The following is a 15,545-nucleotide window of genomic DNA, read 5'->3' as shown; positions in this document are numbered from 1 at the left end:
AAGATCGTGGGATGAAGCGCACCTCTCTTGATGCAGAGAGTTGTCGTGGCCATTGTCTCTGGGAGGCAGTAAGTTGAAGCGGTTGTCGGTTCGAACTGACCCATTTCGCTGTTCTAGTCCGTAGACTAGTTGTTAAACTCTAATACGAATTAAATATCTTTTTCAAATGTGTGTTATGCGCTGTTGCGAAGATTACCCCTTCTCAATCTTGTTGTTTGCAGATCTTATTTAGCCTCACAAGAAATAAATATACCTTTCTTGAAAGTCCTAGAGACATCACAAAGCTCAACTGTGTGAGATCACTTCAACACAAGTCTGTGGAATTCTCCTGTCTCTTGGAACTGGTTTTGTAATACATGGCGGTGTTCTGGGAGTTTGATTTGTGCAGTTCGCTGTGTCAACGAAGCCATGTTGCCGGCTTGACACAACATTTACGACAATCCCAGACGTCTCGGCTTCTACTCTCTACCACGTGGATTCATTCAATTTCAGATTGTCTCTGGTGTCATCAGTTATTAACCATCACATGTCTCACTCACGATCATCTGTATCTCTTCGTGTCTCCTCGTAGGACGCCGACCCCTGCGAGCTCACGGATCCAAGATGCCGTACTTCTCAACATGCCGTGCGTACATGTAAATCTCTCTCTGTATTTATGTGTCCATCCCCCACCAGTAGATCTTGGGCGCGAAAAAGGTCGGAATTAGGCTTTCTTATGCTCTGCAGCCTCCCGTCTGCCCTTCCGAGTGGATGACGCCGCTGTATGGAACCTCATGCGTGTTTCCTTCGAGGCAATGCGTGCCTTTGTGTGACTCCACGCCGGGGAACGGGTTCCGGCAGAAGAAGCGGGTGGCTTGGGGGTCTAGACTCTTCGGGAGTTGCTTTTTCTCCCATGGGAGGAAGCCACGGGATGGCTTGGAGAGGGAACTGTGGCTGCCCCCGGAAAGATTGGTTGGTCGAGGAAGCGACGTGACAAGAGGGAACGTTGTATGTCAGCGGGAGATGGCAGATGTATTGTTGATTCGATGCGGCTTCTCGACAGTGGTGGTTGGCTTGGCGCGGAGTGGCTTCTCGGATGAGGCCCTGGCGAACCGTACCCCTGAAGCCAGAGATATTTGCTTTTTATATCCTACTGACGATGCACAGATGAGATCGGAAACACATGTATGGTGTGTTTCAATGTTAAAGAAACAACTGCCCATCGGAAATTGTTGGTTACCTCTCTACTGTGTGAGACTGTCTGTCAATGCGAACGCTTCAGGGCGTGGTGTTTCGGGGTGAGACTCACTTCTCGTCGTGACCAGAGTAAGATGTCTCCTTGCTGCAGCCTGAGTCTATATCTCTAAAGACACTGTGCCTCAAATAATATCACCAGATGTCGCTATCAAGACGAGCCCCCAACGCCCCGGTTTTGGTCGATTTCTGGCTTCCAAGGCCATCAGGGCTGTTTCGGAAGCCTTATGCAAGAAACTCGAAGTCAACACTTGCCCCTTCTTACTTTTGTGCAGTGGAGGAGCCTTAGATGGACCAAATACAACACAGTAGGCTTCACAGATATTATTCGTTCTTCAACGAGTAGTACATAGTTATCTCCTGCTCTAGGGATGAGAAAACCAACACGCCTTTGCGATGCTTATGACTGCAGCACCGAACTCAAGCTAGTGTGAGTTCAATTACTACCTAGTACCGAAGCGCACTATTCCCCGATGAATTAGTCAGTAATAGGACTTATTGCGCTCCTTACTGTAAGAATGTTTCATGTAACGACTAGTTATTTTGGTTGGTATGAATGAGTTGATAATTCTGGATAAACTGTCTAAGAACCTAGATTTGTCTTTGGGGTAAAAGAGCGGGAGGGTAAGAGTAATCAGAATGAGGCGAAGAACGAACTTCACCGAAGCCATATTGATGGCAGGTTTCTGGCAACTCAAGTCGCCAAACAAAAGACACGGTAACTGAACGAGTAGACAACTGAACGAGGGAGCAAGTCGACGAGGGCCAGACGAAGAGATTACACTTCAATGCTTACCTTTGGATTATTATATATGGTGAAGAAAATCAACAACTATCTTTTCTCCCGAGCTTGTCACCAGTCCGATAGTTGAGGCTAGGTTCAGGTCACCCTCACCACCAACGATTTATGATCACGTCGAGCCATAATTGTCCAACTCTTTCAGACCAGACCCTCGACTCTGATCACGAAGAGTTCCCGTTTGCCCTGACGGACGTTCAAAGTGAAAACGTATGCACTTCCTCCAGTGAGAACCTTCCTACCATAGTCTGGGGATCTTTCATTCTATGCATGAATCTCACTGTGCCCATTGACGACGAGTGCGGTACCAGCATCGACTTCTGCGGTTTGGGCAACTAACAAATCGGCAATTGCACCACCTCAGCATTGCCGCCATAAGATGCCTCAATAGCGATGTTCTCTTTTAATCTAGATATCTCTAATTTATCTATAATAGTAATTATCATAGATGTAAGTATGATCAAGACTCCATGAGCCTCTAAATTAATTATAGCCTCTCTAGCTTTTACGGGTAGTACGAGAGCCGAGGGAATCTCGGACTACCTCATAGGTCTCTGTTCGTATATGTATGATTTCAACCATTGACCCGCAGACTTATGTCTTTGTACTGTCGCTGCGGCCGAGTCTGCGGAGATCCTGGCGCCGACCGAGCTCCACGGCTCGGATGACAGTGCCGCCGGGGGTCCGGATAATGCGGGGTTCGGGACCGATTTGAATTAACTATTAAATGAGCGGTTTTTAGATGGAAGAATCCTAGTGACGTCGAATCGCGGTCGACAGATCCGGACCAAGCCATGCCACATCCTTCACAGCTGATCCGTATTCCCTTGTTCTCATGAATAACTGCAATCTAGCCAACAGCTCTATTATCTTGTATAGCCGTCCTCTCTTCGCGCCCTGCATTGCACTTGCAGTATCACAATGAGTCCCTTGGAATCCGAACAAGCTGTTACTGTACAGATCCAGACAACCACCGTTCCCAGCTATGCTCAAACTATCATCGGCAAGCGGTCGCCTATCTCCAACGACATTGAAGAGTTTCGCGGTATTCCATACGCCCGTGTGCCGGGAAGATGGGAGCACTCACGCCTGAGAGATTGTCTACCCCATGACACGTTTGACGCTACAGAGAACGGGTAATCTTGTATCATTCGCAGGCGTCCACATATACAATATAGACGCAGTATGGACAATTCTAACAATCTCTTAGCCCTCGATGTCCCGCAGCCGGCGCACTCGATTCTCGCGCATTTCAATCATACCTGCCGTACCCAAACGACCGCCAGGACGAGTTTGAGTGCTTGAACCTTCTTATCATGCGCCCGAGCAAGGAAGCACTGGCAAGATGCGATGAAGACGTAGAGGTGACCAAGCTGCCAGTGCTCATTTGGATTCATGGCGGCGGCTACATAAATGGCGCAGCAACGAGTCCAGAATTTGGTATGTCTCGTCATGACTGGATCATGAGTTTAATAGCGGATTCCCGTGATGAGACGAGGAAAGTATTAAGCTCACAATATTCAGATCCCGCCCGGCTCATTCTCCGCTCTCTCTCGAAAAAGACCCCGTTCATTGCGGTAGCCATCAATTATCGTTTAGGCATATTTGGATTCGGCGCGTCGTCTGACATGATCGCGTCACAAGACAGTGACGCTGCTCTCAAGGGCGTAAACTTTGGTCTTCATGATCAGAGGCTCGCCCTGATCTGGGTTAACCGCAACATTGCCGCATTTGGAGGGAATGAGGCGAAAGTCACGATTATGGGCCAGTCCGCTGGCGCAGGATCATGTCACACTCATCTCCTCGAGGCCGAATTGGGCGTGAGCAAGCCGCTCTTCCGCAAGGCTGGTCTCATATCAGGCGCATGGGGCAGTCTCGATTCCATTTCGCTCAAGATGGCGGACAAGCGCTGGGCGGAGCTGTGCCGACTGCGTTCAGTCGGGGACGAAAGTCCCGTCGACCGACTTGACGCGTTGAAGAAAGTCCCTGTGACAGATCTACTACAGAGTGTCTCGGACCTACACTGGTGGTTCTTCGCAATGGTCGTCGACAATTTAACAATCCGAAGAAGCAGCTTGGGATGTGACGTCTCTGTCCACCTTGGACATGGCGAGGCAAATGGCCCAGCCAAGGCCGCCGACGAAAAAATACAAATCATGGTAAGCGCGACGGCTCGCGAGTTTGAGGGTTTTGCCCGTATGGCCAACTGGAACTACGCCAAATTCCGCGCCGTTTTTTCATCCAGCTATCCCTCGGATGCTGCAGCTGAAAACGTTCTTCGAGCATACGGCATTCTCCCCACATCTTCCCATAAGGAGCTCTTTGACGGGTTCGTTCAGTTCATTTCCGATGCCACGATGGCGTATAAGGTCCACCGCGCCGCCGAATTCTTCAAGACCTATCGGAAGAAGCAGGCAGTCCTGCGTGGGCAGGACCCGAGACGCGTGGGTGTGCAGACGTACAACATCGAGTTCGGCAACCCTTTCCCGGGCCCCTTGCAAGGCGTCGCGCACCACGGTGTTTGTATGATCTATACTTTCGGTAATTTCCACGACGCGTTAGAGAAGGTTGACCAAGGGACTCCAGAAGGCTATGTCGAACCCGGCCAAGAGCCTTCAGAAACTACCCGTCCTGAATCCCCACAGCGTGCAGATGTGGCTGATGAGATAATTACCGAGGTAACGGACCACATCAAGTCCAACATCGACTTGAGTTATGACATGCAGGACATGTACATCCAGTTTATTGTCGAGGACAATCAAGAGACCGATAAGCGTACGGATCCTGATCAGATTACGACATATTGTCAGGACCGATCAGTATGTATAGAGAGTTGGGTTGGCAGTGAGAAGTGGAGGTTGAGAAGGGAGAGGTATGATGCCTTAGAAGAGGATTTGGACTCAATGCTTGTCGCTACGCGGAGACTTGTGGGAAGCGTCCTGGACATGCCCTTAGAGTGAATTCCGTCAATCTATGATGACTCCACCCAACTTCTGAGCTGAGCAGATAATGCCCTGGAAAATCTTAGCATATATTTTCAGCTGCATTGTGCTCCTTGCAAAGCCCTTTCCAGACCTCTTTCAGATCCTTGCCAGCAACGTCACGAAAGTATCTGTGTGGCTCAGGTATCCGCGATCAGTTTAAGGCATGAACAGAGTTTAAATTATTGTGAGAAGTAAAACTACAGACCACTCTCGCAATCTTGAAGCTTCATAATATGCTTCAATAGCATGGACAAGCTACGTCCTCATATGTCAAGGTGACCGGAAGGTACTGAAAGACCGCGGTGTCGGGCCTCCTATGCCAGGAAGGAGTGAACCTCGAACTTTCGTCATACGATCCACCCCCATTCAAAAGGAACGTTGGAACCCGAATTGACATCTGGAATCTTTGCACGCCAATATCGTCAATGATCGAACAGGAGAATCCGTTGGAACACGGATCAGAGTCCTTGGCGCATTTGGCGTATTGACGCTGAGGCCAGACGCCTTGGTTCGACCACAAAAACAACACCTCGCCCCAATCGTTGGCATTGGCATTAGTACCTGGTGTGCCGAGAATGTACGCTTGGGGCCCGGGGTATACGGTGGAAACAAGATGTCCTTGCGTAGTTAGATAGAATATTTCGTTGGTGCCATACTGGGAGTCGGGCTCTAGCCACCCGCTGTTCTGCCATGTCGGTGCCCAGCGGATGTACCTGCCCTCCGTCCAAGGATGGCCATGAATCTTGAGTTTGAAGCACTTGTTCACGGTGGATGGCGGACAGGCAGTTTCCGTGGCAACAGTTGCGGCCGTAGCTGTCGCAATGCCGAGGTAGCGTCTGAAGGTGGACGTATACGTGACAGTCACGAACGGGGCTTGCTGATTTCGTGTAACAGTGCCAGTTACGGTGACCGTTCCGGCCGTTGCAGTCGTCGTGGCTGTGACGGTGAGAGTCGTTGTACCAGTGGCAATTTGCTTGCATGCGAAGGAGATCTTAGTTGCGTCCCAGGTTCTCACCAAGGCAGGCGAGGGAACAGCGCGCTTGTCTATGCCGTCCGCTGTTGTCGTGGGTGTATTCTCTGAATCTCGCTTGTAGTTCAAGTACAAGAAGTTCACGGCTTTTGAGGTATCCGTGACGGTCGTCGTTTGTGCAGCGAACGTCCGTGTGAAGTAACTGTCGAGACTTACGCTCTTATACTCGGTAACCGTCGCGGTGGTGAAGACAGTGGTGGTCACAAATGTCGTGGTGGTGGTGGGGACGGTGGATGTCTGAGTAGTGTAGGTGAAAGTCGAGGGTGGTCTATAATTGATGTACTCCGTGCAGAAGGCCTGGCCAACCAGCCTCAGTGAAGCCAGCTCATCGGGCGAGGGGGTGATTCCTGGCACAAGTAAGCATTGCTTGGCGCTGCCCGCCGTTCCGTCGAACAGCACTGCGCTTCTTCCAGTGCCGAAGCCAATAGTGTTGGCGCTGTACACGTAATTGTTGACGGCTAGTTGGTTTGCCGGGCAGTTTGATGTGGTGGTGAAAGAATATGTCGATTCAATACCAGCTACAGTCTGATCTGTGACGAACGGTTTGAGCTTGATCATGTCATAAATATCGATCTCCATTTTGATGACCCATCGTATGAACGGCTTCAGCTTGACCGCAGAACCCTGCCGGAACGAGGGAAAGGTGAACTCGACAGTCGGTTTCCAGTTCCTCTGCGTTGTCACCCTGCTCTGGAGAATATTTACGGTGGCGGCGGCATTAGCCCAAGTGAAGCGAGCTCCGCCTGTGATGTCGACGCTCGAGTCCGTGGAGTACTCGATGCCGATGCTGTAGAGGACGGCAGGGTTGATCCGGAATGCACCATCCATCTTGATAGGGCCAAGGTCCACTGGTTTATAGTTGTAATTCCATATCCCGTTCCACGGCCCGTCTGACTGAAGCCGAACAACCGCATTCGCAACACAGGATATCCCGGGCGTAACGTCAGCTTGCTGAATTTGGACTACGCCGTTGGTGATGACTACAATGATCTTGCCGATGAATGAGATGGAAGATATTGAGAAGCCACAATTGACACAGGACAAGACTTTGTTGCCTCCACCGTATGTCACAGCCTGTGAGATTGTTGGGTAGGTGATCAACCATGAGTAATTGAAGTCGTATGTCATCGTCTTGGTGACGATGTACGTGACGGTTTGGCAACCTCCAAAAAGACACTTGATCGCGTCGCGGGCATCGTAGATTGACTTCCCGGCGCACACCAAACCAAGAAGGTCGCCCCCAGGAATGAGACCAACCAGCTCTCCCACAGTGTCGTCGCAGGCGATGTCCCAACCATCAACCGCGCGTGCTTCCAGTCTTTTGTTCAGCCAGTCAGCCAAACGGTGAGCACGCAATGCAGGTGTGTCCTGAGGATCATCACGTTGGTCCAGTCCCAGTAGCATTCGCCGGACAATTGTTGCGTTGGAGTTGGGCGGACAAACGTTTGCAGCAATTTGATTCAGACCTTCAGTCGCCTTGGATGCCAAGTCTGCAGGTTTGCTAAGTCCGGCTTCTGTGAAGCCGTCTTCGGCTGCTTGCTGCCCAGCCAAATCATCTGGATTGTAGGGCGCGGCTGGAATATCGCTACCCTTCAGAGCCGGGACATGATAAGCTATGTTGTTGTTCTCGACTTGGATGCTATTGAGGAAGTAGTCGTATAGCTCCCTCGCACCCGGCGTCAGGTCTTCTAGTCTTTCTGGAGGAGGTCGGTAACCAGTTGGACTGGCAGTGGCCGAGGTCGATGAAGTTGCAGACGACTCAGTCGATGAAACCAAAGACGAAGTTTCAGTCAGCGAGGCTGAGAGCGAAGATTCACTCGGTGAGATTGATGATGACTGTCCGGATGATGTATCAGAAACCGATGATGTAGTCAGTAAATCCAATGGCGCCGAAATAGTTGGCGAGGGGGACAACGAAGGTCCAGGAGGCGAGGATGAGGAAAGTGATGGTTCCACGGGAGAAGTAGAAAATTGGCCAGTTGAAGACACGGAGGAAGATTGGCCAGCTGGGACGGAGGATACCAACGGGCCCGAAGGTTCAGGCGTTGCCGAAACAACACATGACGAATCGGGCACAGGGAGTGGAAATGACACTGAAGAAACACCAGCGGCCGTCGAGGTGAAGCTCTTTCCACTGATCCCTTCCCTCTTGCCATAGAGAAGCGTGATCCTGTTCGCAACCTCAACCATCTTTCGCTCCCTAGCGAGAACTGTGAGAGATGTGGATGTTGCAGGTGAGTTCTTTGTCGAATCAAACTCCCAGAACCCTCGCGCTGTATCGAGGCTGCAGCCAGTATTGCTTTGGGTGATTAGAACCAAGCCGGGTGACTGGCTCAAAATCAAAGCAAATCTGGAGGCGTCATCCGGGGTGAGGAAGTTCAGCGTAAGTTCCGAGGGCTCTGAGGTCGTACTATTTAGACAGACGACGGAAGTGATGCGGTTTGAGTTTTCAAGCAAAACCCCTGCAGAGTTCAAAGACAGCTCGATCTGCATCACACGATCCCCAGGAACCTCGACATAGTTGAGAAAGACGGTGTTGGCGGCGTTAAGTCTGTCCGCCGATGTCCTATCAAGATCAATGTCTTGCGAAGGTACGAACAAAGTCGATGCTTGCGGGGCGCACGGCGCGTCGAAGCTCGGAGTGGCTGATGAGGTTGGCGATCCCGAACTGCTTCCGGGAGTGGAAAATGGAGCCGTGCCTGTCTGACTGCCGCCAGATGGGATGGCAGGCTGTGACAGAGATGTTGTGGGAAGAATTGAAATAGGCGTGACCAATTGGCTGGAGGAAGGGCCAATGACGAGTTGAGTTGAAGAGCTGCCACGAATGCTGGGGACGACCGCGGAGACAATCTGTTTGTTCTGGCATTGCTCGGCTGTTGTTGCGATTTAGTTTCATGCAGCATAAAATGTTTTCTTGGTGCAGCTTACCCCCATAGACCACGATGACGGCCGGCTCACAGTTGGCTGGAGAAGATGCAAAATTGAGCAAAACCTCTCTGGTATTGCTATCTTGACAGAACGTTGCTTGTCCACCAGGAAGAGACGCGTTGACGAACTCAAGGACCCCGTTCATGCGTGTGAAACGGGTTGTTATGGCGCCCGGGGGTGGTGAACCGCCCCTGAGGAGCGGCTTCAAAGTCTCGCCAGGAGAATAATGAACAGGAACGCCTTGGATGAGAAGTTCTCCAGACAGTAGAACAAACGGGGTGGCAAGGTCGCACGTGTCCGGCTTCTCGCTGGTCTCGGTGCTAAGAAAGCCAGCGGTGTCTCTCTTCCTTTGGCTGCCACTGGATGGAAGGACAAGGAAGATAACTGGCCCTTCACCTGGAGCAAATGTAGGCGAAGCTGAAGTTGAGGAGGATGGTGAAGAGGATCCTGAGAGACCCGAAAACGTGGATCCCGAGCTAAGAGATGATGGTGAAGGGCCAGTGATCGTTGGTGATATGAGTATGCTACCTCCAGAAGTGAAAGGGCCGGTGGAAGCTTGTGCGGGAAATTCAGAGCTGGGAACCGACATGGGTGAACGAGAATCGGAGGGTATGAGCGAGTTGATAAGACTGGAAGGAAGAGGATCGGAGGGTATTGGCATAGGCGCCGTTGATGTGGGAATTCTCGAGGGAGAGGTACTGAAGCCCACAGTACTAGTGAAAGACGGAGATGTGGTGTTCAAAAATGTGAAGCTGAGACTGGAAAGACTGCGCGTGGACAATGAGGAGGACACCGCCGGAGGGTTCGCTGTAGGGTTCGTTGTAGGATTTCCGATCGAAGACAGCGCGAGAGAACTCGCTGATGTCGGCGTGGAAACCCCCGCCGTTGACCCTACTGCGGTTCTAGTTGGCGACCCTGCCGCTGATGCCGCTGGTGATCCTGCCGGCACCCCGGCCGACGTCCCCGCCGATGTCCCCGCCGATGTCCCCGCCGATGTCCCCGCCAGTGAAGACGGAGACACGCCGCCGTTCGAGGTTGGAGCTGGATCAGCGGTTCCAGTGGGGAAAATTACGGGATTGACCGTTAAGTAGAAGCGCACTGGCGCATCGCTAGCTTGCCGTCGGACTGGTGGGCTAGCGCCATTGGCGCCAATGGCCACAAGCAAAGCGAAGGCGAGGACCTCTCGCCTCATGTTGGCGCTCAGAGCAGGTGTTCGAAGGGACCGTTAGTTTCGAAAGCTTAAAGCTTAAAGTGATGAGCACACGAGTAGATCTATGAATCCATGCAACCATGGTCAGAGTCCACCCAAATACTAGTGTCGTGGGTAGTTAATCGAGTCTCAGTCAAAGTCCTTCAGCTCTTGGCGTAAGCAAGGAGAGGAATGTACAGGAGATTTCCGACAGCAGCCAAGCGGAGGTGACTTGCAAGGGAGAACGGCCGAGAATTTTGGCTGTTAAAGGAGAAGGATGGTTGGATGGTTCACCTAGGGGAAGTAACGAGGCTTATTCTGGCATGCAGATTCTTTCCATGAACATTTATCTTGACACATGAACGTCAATTTGATCACAACCGCCACACACCTCACCTCCCCAGCGCCATCGCCATGCCGGCCTTGCTGCCGTAAGGGACTGTGGTCGGTTGGGCTGAGGGTTTTCTCATCTTCTTTCTTGGAATTTACTTTGTTCCACACATGTTTACCCATTTCATTCCTACTGCTAGCTGGCTGGCAGGGGAAGCATGTATTATTATTATTACTACTAATATAATGAGTCTGCTTGCTTCAACACATACTTAAGATGCCAATGAGCGTCTCTGGTCAGCCAGCCTCTTGGTCACTCCCTTCATGATGGCTGGCGGTCGCAAAAGGGAGGAAAGCAAAAAACATACAACACCGGGCATTCGCCGGTCGTCACCGACCCGACTACTACTCCAGCCCTCATTAGCTTATCTATGGGAGAGCGGACGGGATCCCGAGTTTTCCAATGGGTATGGTCGTATGTGCTGGTTTGAGGACGTCAAGTTGACTATGAAGGCAGGGGGTGAGGCTGTCGTGGAGGCGGCTACAACCCGCAACGACTCGCCTCAATCTCCACCACCCTGCTTATGAACATCCTTTGAATAGAAATAGACTCGATAATGTTGTGTTCCAAGGCCCGCAAGGTGCTGATTGTTGATTCTGTAAGTATGCGCTGGCTTGAGGTAGTAGATGCTTGACACTACCTATGAGCCAGCTGTGTTAGTGAAATGGTCTCGATACTTTATGACTTTGTGGGAGCCTGAAGTACATGAAACTCGAAATCTCTCGAGGAAAAATCTCTCGAGGAAAAGCCTATAATCATAAAGTGAGTAATAGATCAACGAGGAACACAGTAATAAGCAGGAATTGCTGCTTAGATATTAGAAATATATATATATATAGAGAGAGAGAGAGAGAGGATGAAGGGACATCGTCTTTGTAGCTTCTCGTCACCTTCCTAAAGAGGCAATCAATATCTGATTGGCTCGGGCTGGAGGTGGGTCCCACTATGCTAGTCCTAGAGTAGAAAGCAATATCTGATTGGCCATGAAGAGAACCCCACATGGCCGAGATCAGATCTGGGCCCTTTGAGTGGCCGCTTCTAGCTTATTCTCACCATCAGACTGATCAAAATGATCCCACGCGCGTTGGATCGGTTATGGCTCCCAGGCCGTGCCGTAGCCTCAACACTTCCTTCGTCCCTGGCAAACCTCGTACAATGCTGCCTGTTTGGAATATAAGAAGGACGAATGCCGCGTCGTGAAAACGCCGGCATTGTGTCTCCTGGCATACCCAAAACCTCATATTTCGCCCTTCTTGAACTCATCTCAAAGTCTAATTTCTCTGCTTTCCCTGAATTCTTCACAAAAGAATTACAGTATCTCGTAGTACCAGCAAAGATGGTGATGCTACGGCTGACTGCAGAGCAGTACAGGAAGCTCCCCATCCTGGTAGACGAGTCGACTTGCGTGGGAAAGACCTACGTCATCACCGGAGGCAACTCCGGCCTGGGCCTGGAGACTGCGCGGCACCTGGTCGCTGCCTCCGCCGCGACAGTTGTCCTGGCCGTGAGGAATCTCAATGCCGGAGAAGTGGCCAAGGCAGACATTGAGAAGTCGACGGGACGTAAGGGCGTCATACAGGTAACGTTGATCTGGCCCGAACACCGGCGGCCGAGAACAACAGACTGATATTAGAACCCCCGTCACAAAGGTGCGGCATCTGGATCTATCAACCTATGCCGCCGTCCAAGTCTTCGCCAAGCAGATCTCTCAGGAGCTGGACAGGATCGACGGCTTCGTCTGCAACGCCGGCGTCATGATCGACCAGTGGGCGACTTTCGAAGGCGTCGAGAGCAGCATCTTCGTCAACGTCGTCAACACATTGTTTCTTGGAGCCTTGGTGATGCCCAAGCTGAGCGAGAGCGCGCGCAAGTTCGGCATTCAGCCTACGCTCCTCTTCATCGTCAGCGTGCTGGGATACACCGTCAAGGCGGAGATGGACAAGAGCCGCAACGGGAGCGTCTTTGACGGGCTCAACGACCCGAAGCGCGCAAACATGGACTCCAGGTTCGTCGGAGAAGCAGAAGAGAACAAGCGTCTTGCGACGGGACTAAGGCATACCAGGTACGCTCTCACGAAGCTCGTCGAGGAATGTGCCGTCCGTCAGTTTGCGGCCCAGTTTCCCGTAGAACGAACCGGCGTGGTCATCACCATGGTCGCCCCTGGTCTCTGCACCACCGGATTGGGACGCGATGCGAGGACATTCACCAAGATCATGCATGAGACAGTCCGGGCCATGATGGCCCGCACAGCGGAGGTGGGCAGTCGCACTATCCTGCACGGCCTGATGGTTGGCGAGGATGGTCACGGAAAACTTCTGTCGGGCTGTAAGATCAAGGAGTTTTGGGTGCCGGACTGGTTTTGCAACGATGAGGGCCAGCGCTTGCAGAAGGCGATATGGAACGAGCTCGTTGCCAAGCTGGAACAGGTACAGCCTGGCTGCATTTCTCAGATTTAGTAGATTGGGTATTGTCTTTGAGGAGGCTAAGTTGTAGGGAATATGAGATACCCTTGTTAATCTACTGTTCAAGTGATGTTCAAGTGAATGCAGCTTCTTTTAATAGACACTTCATGTCAATCCATAACCTCGAATGCTGATGCTGATTTATGGATGTCGATTGCTGTCCGATAGGACCAATGAGTACTGTATGGGACAAAGCAGCCGGCAATCATGTATCTCGGAACATGTCAAATCAGACCAACTTTTCAAAGGCAGATGTCATTAATATCTATGAAATCTGGCACCAGAAACACCCATTCTAGGCTAGCGTGGTCTGAAGATACGTATCCCATGCCGTTGGAGAGAGGCACAGCAACAGCTGAGCTCAAAGAGAGGATACCCCGCCCACCGTAATCTTCCGTACCGACATCGACCAGACCCTTTGAGCGACCACAATGAGCCATGCGCTGGTGTTCATCGAACAGAATGCGGCCGGGATAGGCAAATCCGACCGCCGCGCCCTTCGTTCTCATGTCATGAGGGGCAAGAATGCCGGCAGACCACGACCCTCAACGCGAAGACAGGCGAGCGGCACCCCCGTTAAGCGTCAGCTGAAGATACCGCGACGTGTGTTCTGGAATGACTTCTCTCTGACATCGTTCCCGCAAGAGCTCGATTCTGACTCCACCAGGCTCATGCATCGCTGTACGGCTCACCCAACCCATCTACCACCACCCTTACTTCTATCTTGAAGATTCTCTAACTTGCTCCTTCCAGGGTTTCTTGACATCAGTGACACGCTGTTTCCTCCCCAATTCTGCTACAAGTTCGAAATTTTGAAATCGATCTGGGTCAACTGCATACTGGTAGATGAAGCATGTGAGTAACTGCAACTCATGCAGGCGGATTGTCATTTCAACTCACCGCTGCTACAGATTTCCACTCGACCTTGGCCGTGTCGGCATCATACGTCGACTTCTTTGAACGAAAGCCTACCATGTCGTCAAAGACTCTACATCATATATGTCAGGCTTACTCGTTGGTCAACCTCAAACTTTCAGGCCCGCATGCCATATCGGACAGCGCAATTGCTGCCGTCGTCACCCTCGCCATCTACCAACAAATACACCAGCAACACTCCACTGGCCTCATACACCTCAGAGGGCTTCATCGAATGATTGGGTTGCGCGGGGGTATTGCCAGATTTATGAAGGAGAACCGTCCATTGGCCCTCAAGCCACTCAGGTATGCAGCCTCTTCCCAGTCTGACATTCAATCTCCGAAGCAAAGAATACTGACCAACCGTAGGCTCGATATTGAATTGGCCATGCAGAACGGGTCACCCACGATGTTTGATAGTCACGACGTACCTGTAACAACTGTCTTGTGCCCCTCTAGCACCGTCGCGGCACAGCTTTCCGCCTGTCCCCCCGGGATGCCCCGCATCATGCTAGATCTCATCGTATTCGCTGACATCCTCAACAACAGGGTGAAGAGCGGACGATCCAAGCTCGACCCTCTAGACTACACAGAAACGCTCATATCACTCCTTTACCGTCTCTTGGAAGGTGAACCTCTCAGACAGCCCCTTCTTGCTTCAGAAGGCCTCCACGGCGACGCAGCACATCTTGCGATGCTGGCGTTCATGACCGGCCTGCTTCCCAACTATTGCCGCGAAAACTTCGGTTCGTCACTTCTATGTACTCGTTTAGGATACGCCGTTCGAAAGCTCCACTCGAAGCACGTAGACGCGCAGACCGGCGATGTCTCCCTGCCGCTGTGGATCCTTTTCATGAGCGGCATCTCGGTCCTGAAAGCCAATGATCACAGTTGGCTGCTTCTTGCAATCGCAGAGACTTGTGATCGTGCAAACCTGCATGACTGGGCAGCCGTCCACCATCATCTCAGCGCGTTTCCGTGGATACACACACTGCATGATGCGCCCGCGCGGTGTTTATGGGAGGGAGCTTATCGTGTAGGCGATGAATTAGCGTCCGGCCTGTAAGAAAAGATGCGAAGGAAGTAAACTTCTCACAATCCATTAGGGGTCGAAAAGAAGGGTTTCGTATTTTAGCTACCTTGAGTACTTGAGTAGAGTAGCCTGCTGCGTCGATCACGACTGCGAGGTGGTACCACAAAGCCCTCGGTTGGCGTTCATAGTATTGCATCTTCGTCGTTAACCTCAAGACTCAGACACAATTTCCAACTTACGAGCGAGCCAGGCAGAGCAGATACTTAGATTTCCTTTGTGGCGATATCATAGACTCGACATCCATACTGTAGGCCACGCACGCTTGAGTCAGTTAGAGGGCACAACAGCAGCGGACGCTCTAAGCGATCTGTTGGGCGGTGCCATTGTACATCTAGTGGACAATGACTCCTTCCTGGAGCAAGATAATGTCTGGTGGGAAGGTTCAGCAGACTCAAACCAAGTTGCCCAACCTGGGCTCTCGACGCAGGTATTCTCAGTTGTTGAACGAACGATCTCATACTTTGCGTCGTTGAGCGACCCTCAGGAGCGCTGTGCAGAGCTTCCAGTCAGTCACGTCCCTC

The 15,545-nt window shown here is 51.6% G+C and overlaps 5 protein-coding genes across 5 annotated transcripts; 4 read left to right on the top strand and 1 right to left on the bottom strand.

Annotated features, from left to right (window-relative positions):
* Positions 1 to 2,953: 2,953 nt before the first annotated feature.
* On the top strand, positions 2,954 to 4,992 carry LIP5-0 (Lipase 5; the record flags this gene model as incomplete). The annotated part of the gene is made up of 3 exons (XM_032034192.1): positions 2,954 to 3,168; positions 3,243 to 3,472; positions 3,557 to 4,992. The coding sequence occupies 3 exons, from the start codon at positions 2,954 to 2,956 to the stop codon at positions 4,990 to 4,992; spliced, it is 1,881 nt and encodes a 626-aa protein (XP_031886547.1).
* Positions 4,993 to 5,254: 262 nt separating this feature from the next.
* Positions 5,255 to 9,119, bottom strand: CGGC5_v007510 (uncharacterized protein; the record flags this gene model as incomplete). The annotated part of the gene is made up of 2 exons (XM_032034190.1): positions 5,255 to 8,919; positions 8,975 to 9,119. 2 exons carry the CDS (start codon positions 9,117 to 9,119, stop codon positions 5,255 to 5,257), a joined length of 3,810 nt encoding a protein of 1,269 aa, XP_031886712.1.
* A 442-nt stretch (positions 9,120 to 9,561) lies between these two features.
* On the top strand, positions 9,562 to 10,065 carry CGGC5_v007509 (uncharacterized protein; the record flags this gene model as incomplete). Its single annotated transcript, XM_032034189.1, has 1 exon — positions 9,562 to 10,065. The coding sequence occupies one exon, from the start codon at positions 9,562 to 9,564 to the stop codon at positions 10,063 to 10,065; it is 504 nt and encodes a 167-aa protein (XP_031886713.1).
* Positions 10,066 to 11,890: 1,825 nt separating this feature from the next.
* atnD-4 (Short chain dehydrogenase atnD) lies at positions 11,891 to 13,010 on the top strand (the record flags this gene model as incomplete). Its single annotated transcript, XM_032034188.1, has 3 exons — positions 11,891 to 12,133; positions 12,204 to 12,559; positions 12,617 to 13,010. 3 exons carry the CDS (start codon positions 11,891 to 11,893, stop codon positions 13,008 to 13,010), a joined length of 993 nt encoding a protein of 330 aa, XP_031886704.1.
* A 437-nt stretch (positions 13,011 to 13,447) lies between these two features.
* On the top strand, positions 13,448 to 14,997 carry CGGC5_v007507 (uncharacterized protein; the record flags this gene model as incomplete). Its single annotated transcript, XM_032034187.1, has 4 exons — positions 13,448 to 13,697; positions 13,770 to 13,871; positions 13,928 to 14,237; positions 14,301 to 14,997. 4 exons carry the CDS (start codon positions 13,448 to 13,450, stop codon positions 14,995 to 14,997), a joined length of 1,359 nt encoding a protein of 452 aa, XP_031886705.1.
* Between the last annotated feature and the right edge of the window lie 548 nt (positions 14,998 to 15,545).

The sequence above is a fragment of the Colletotrichum fructicola genome, assembly GCF_000319635.2.
Source record: "Colletotrichum fructicola Nara gc5 chromosome Unknown KSG_Nara_v1_contig04, whole genome shotgun sequence".
Taxonomy (NCBI): Eukaryota; Fungi; Ascomycota; class Sordariomycetes; order Glomerellales; family Glomerellaceae; genus Colletotrichum; species Colletotrichum fructicola.
This window is presented reverse-complemented; position numbering and strand designations above follow the sequence as displayed.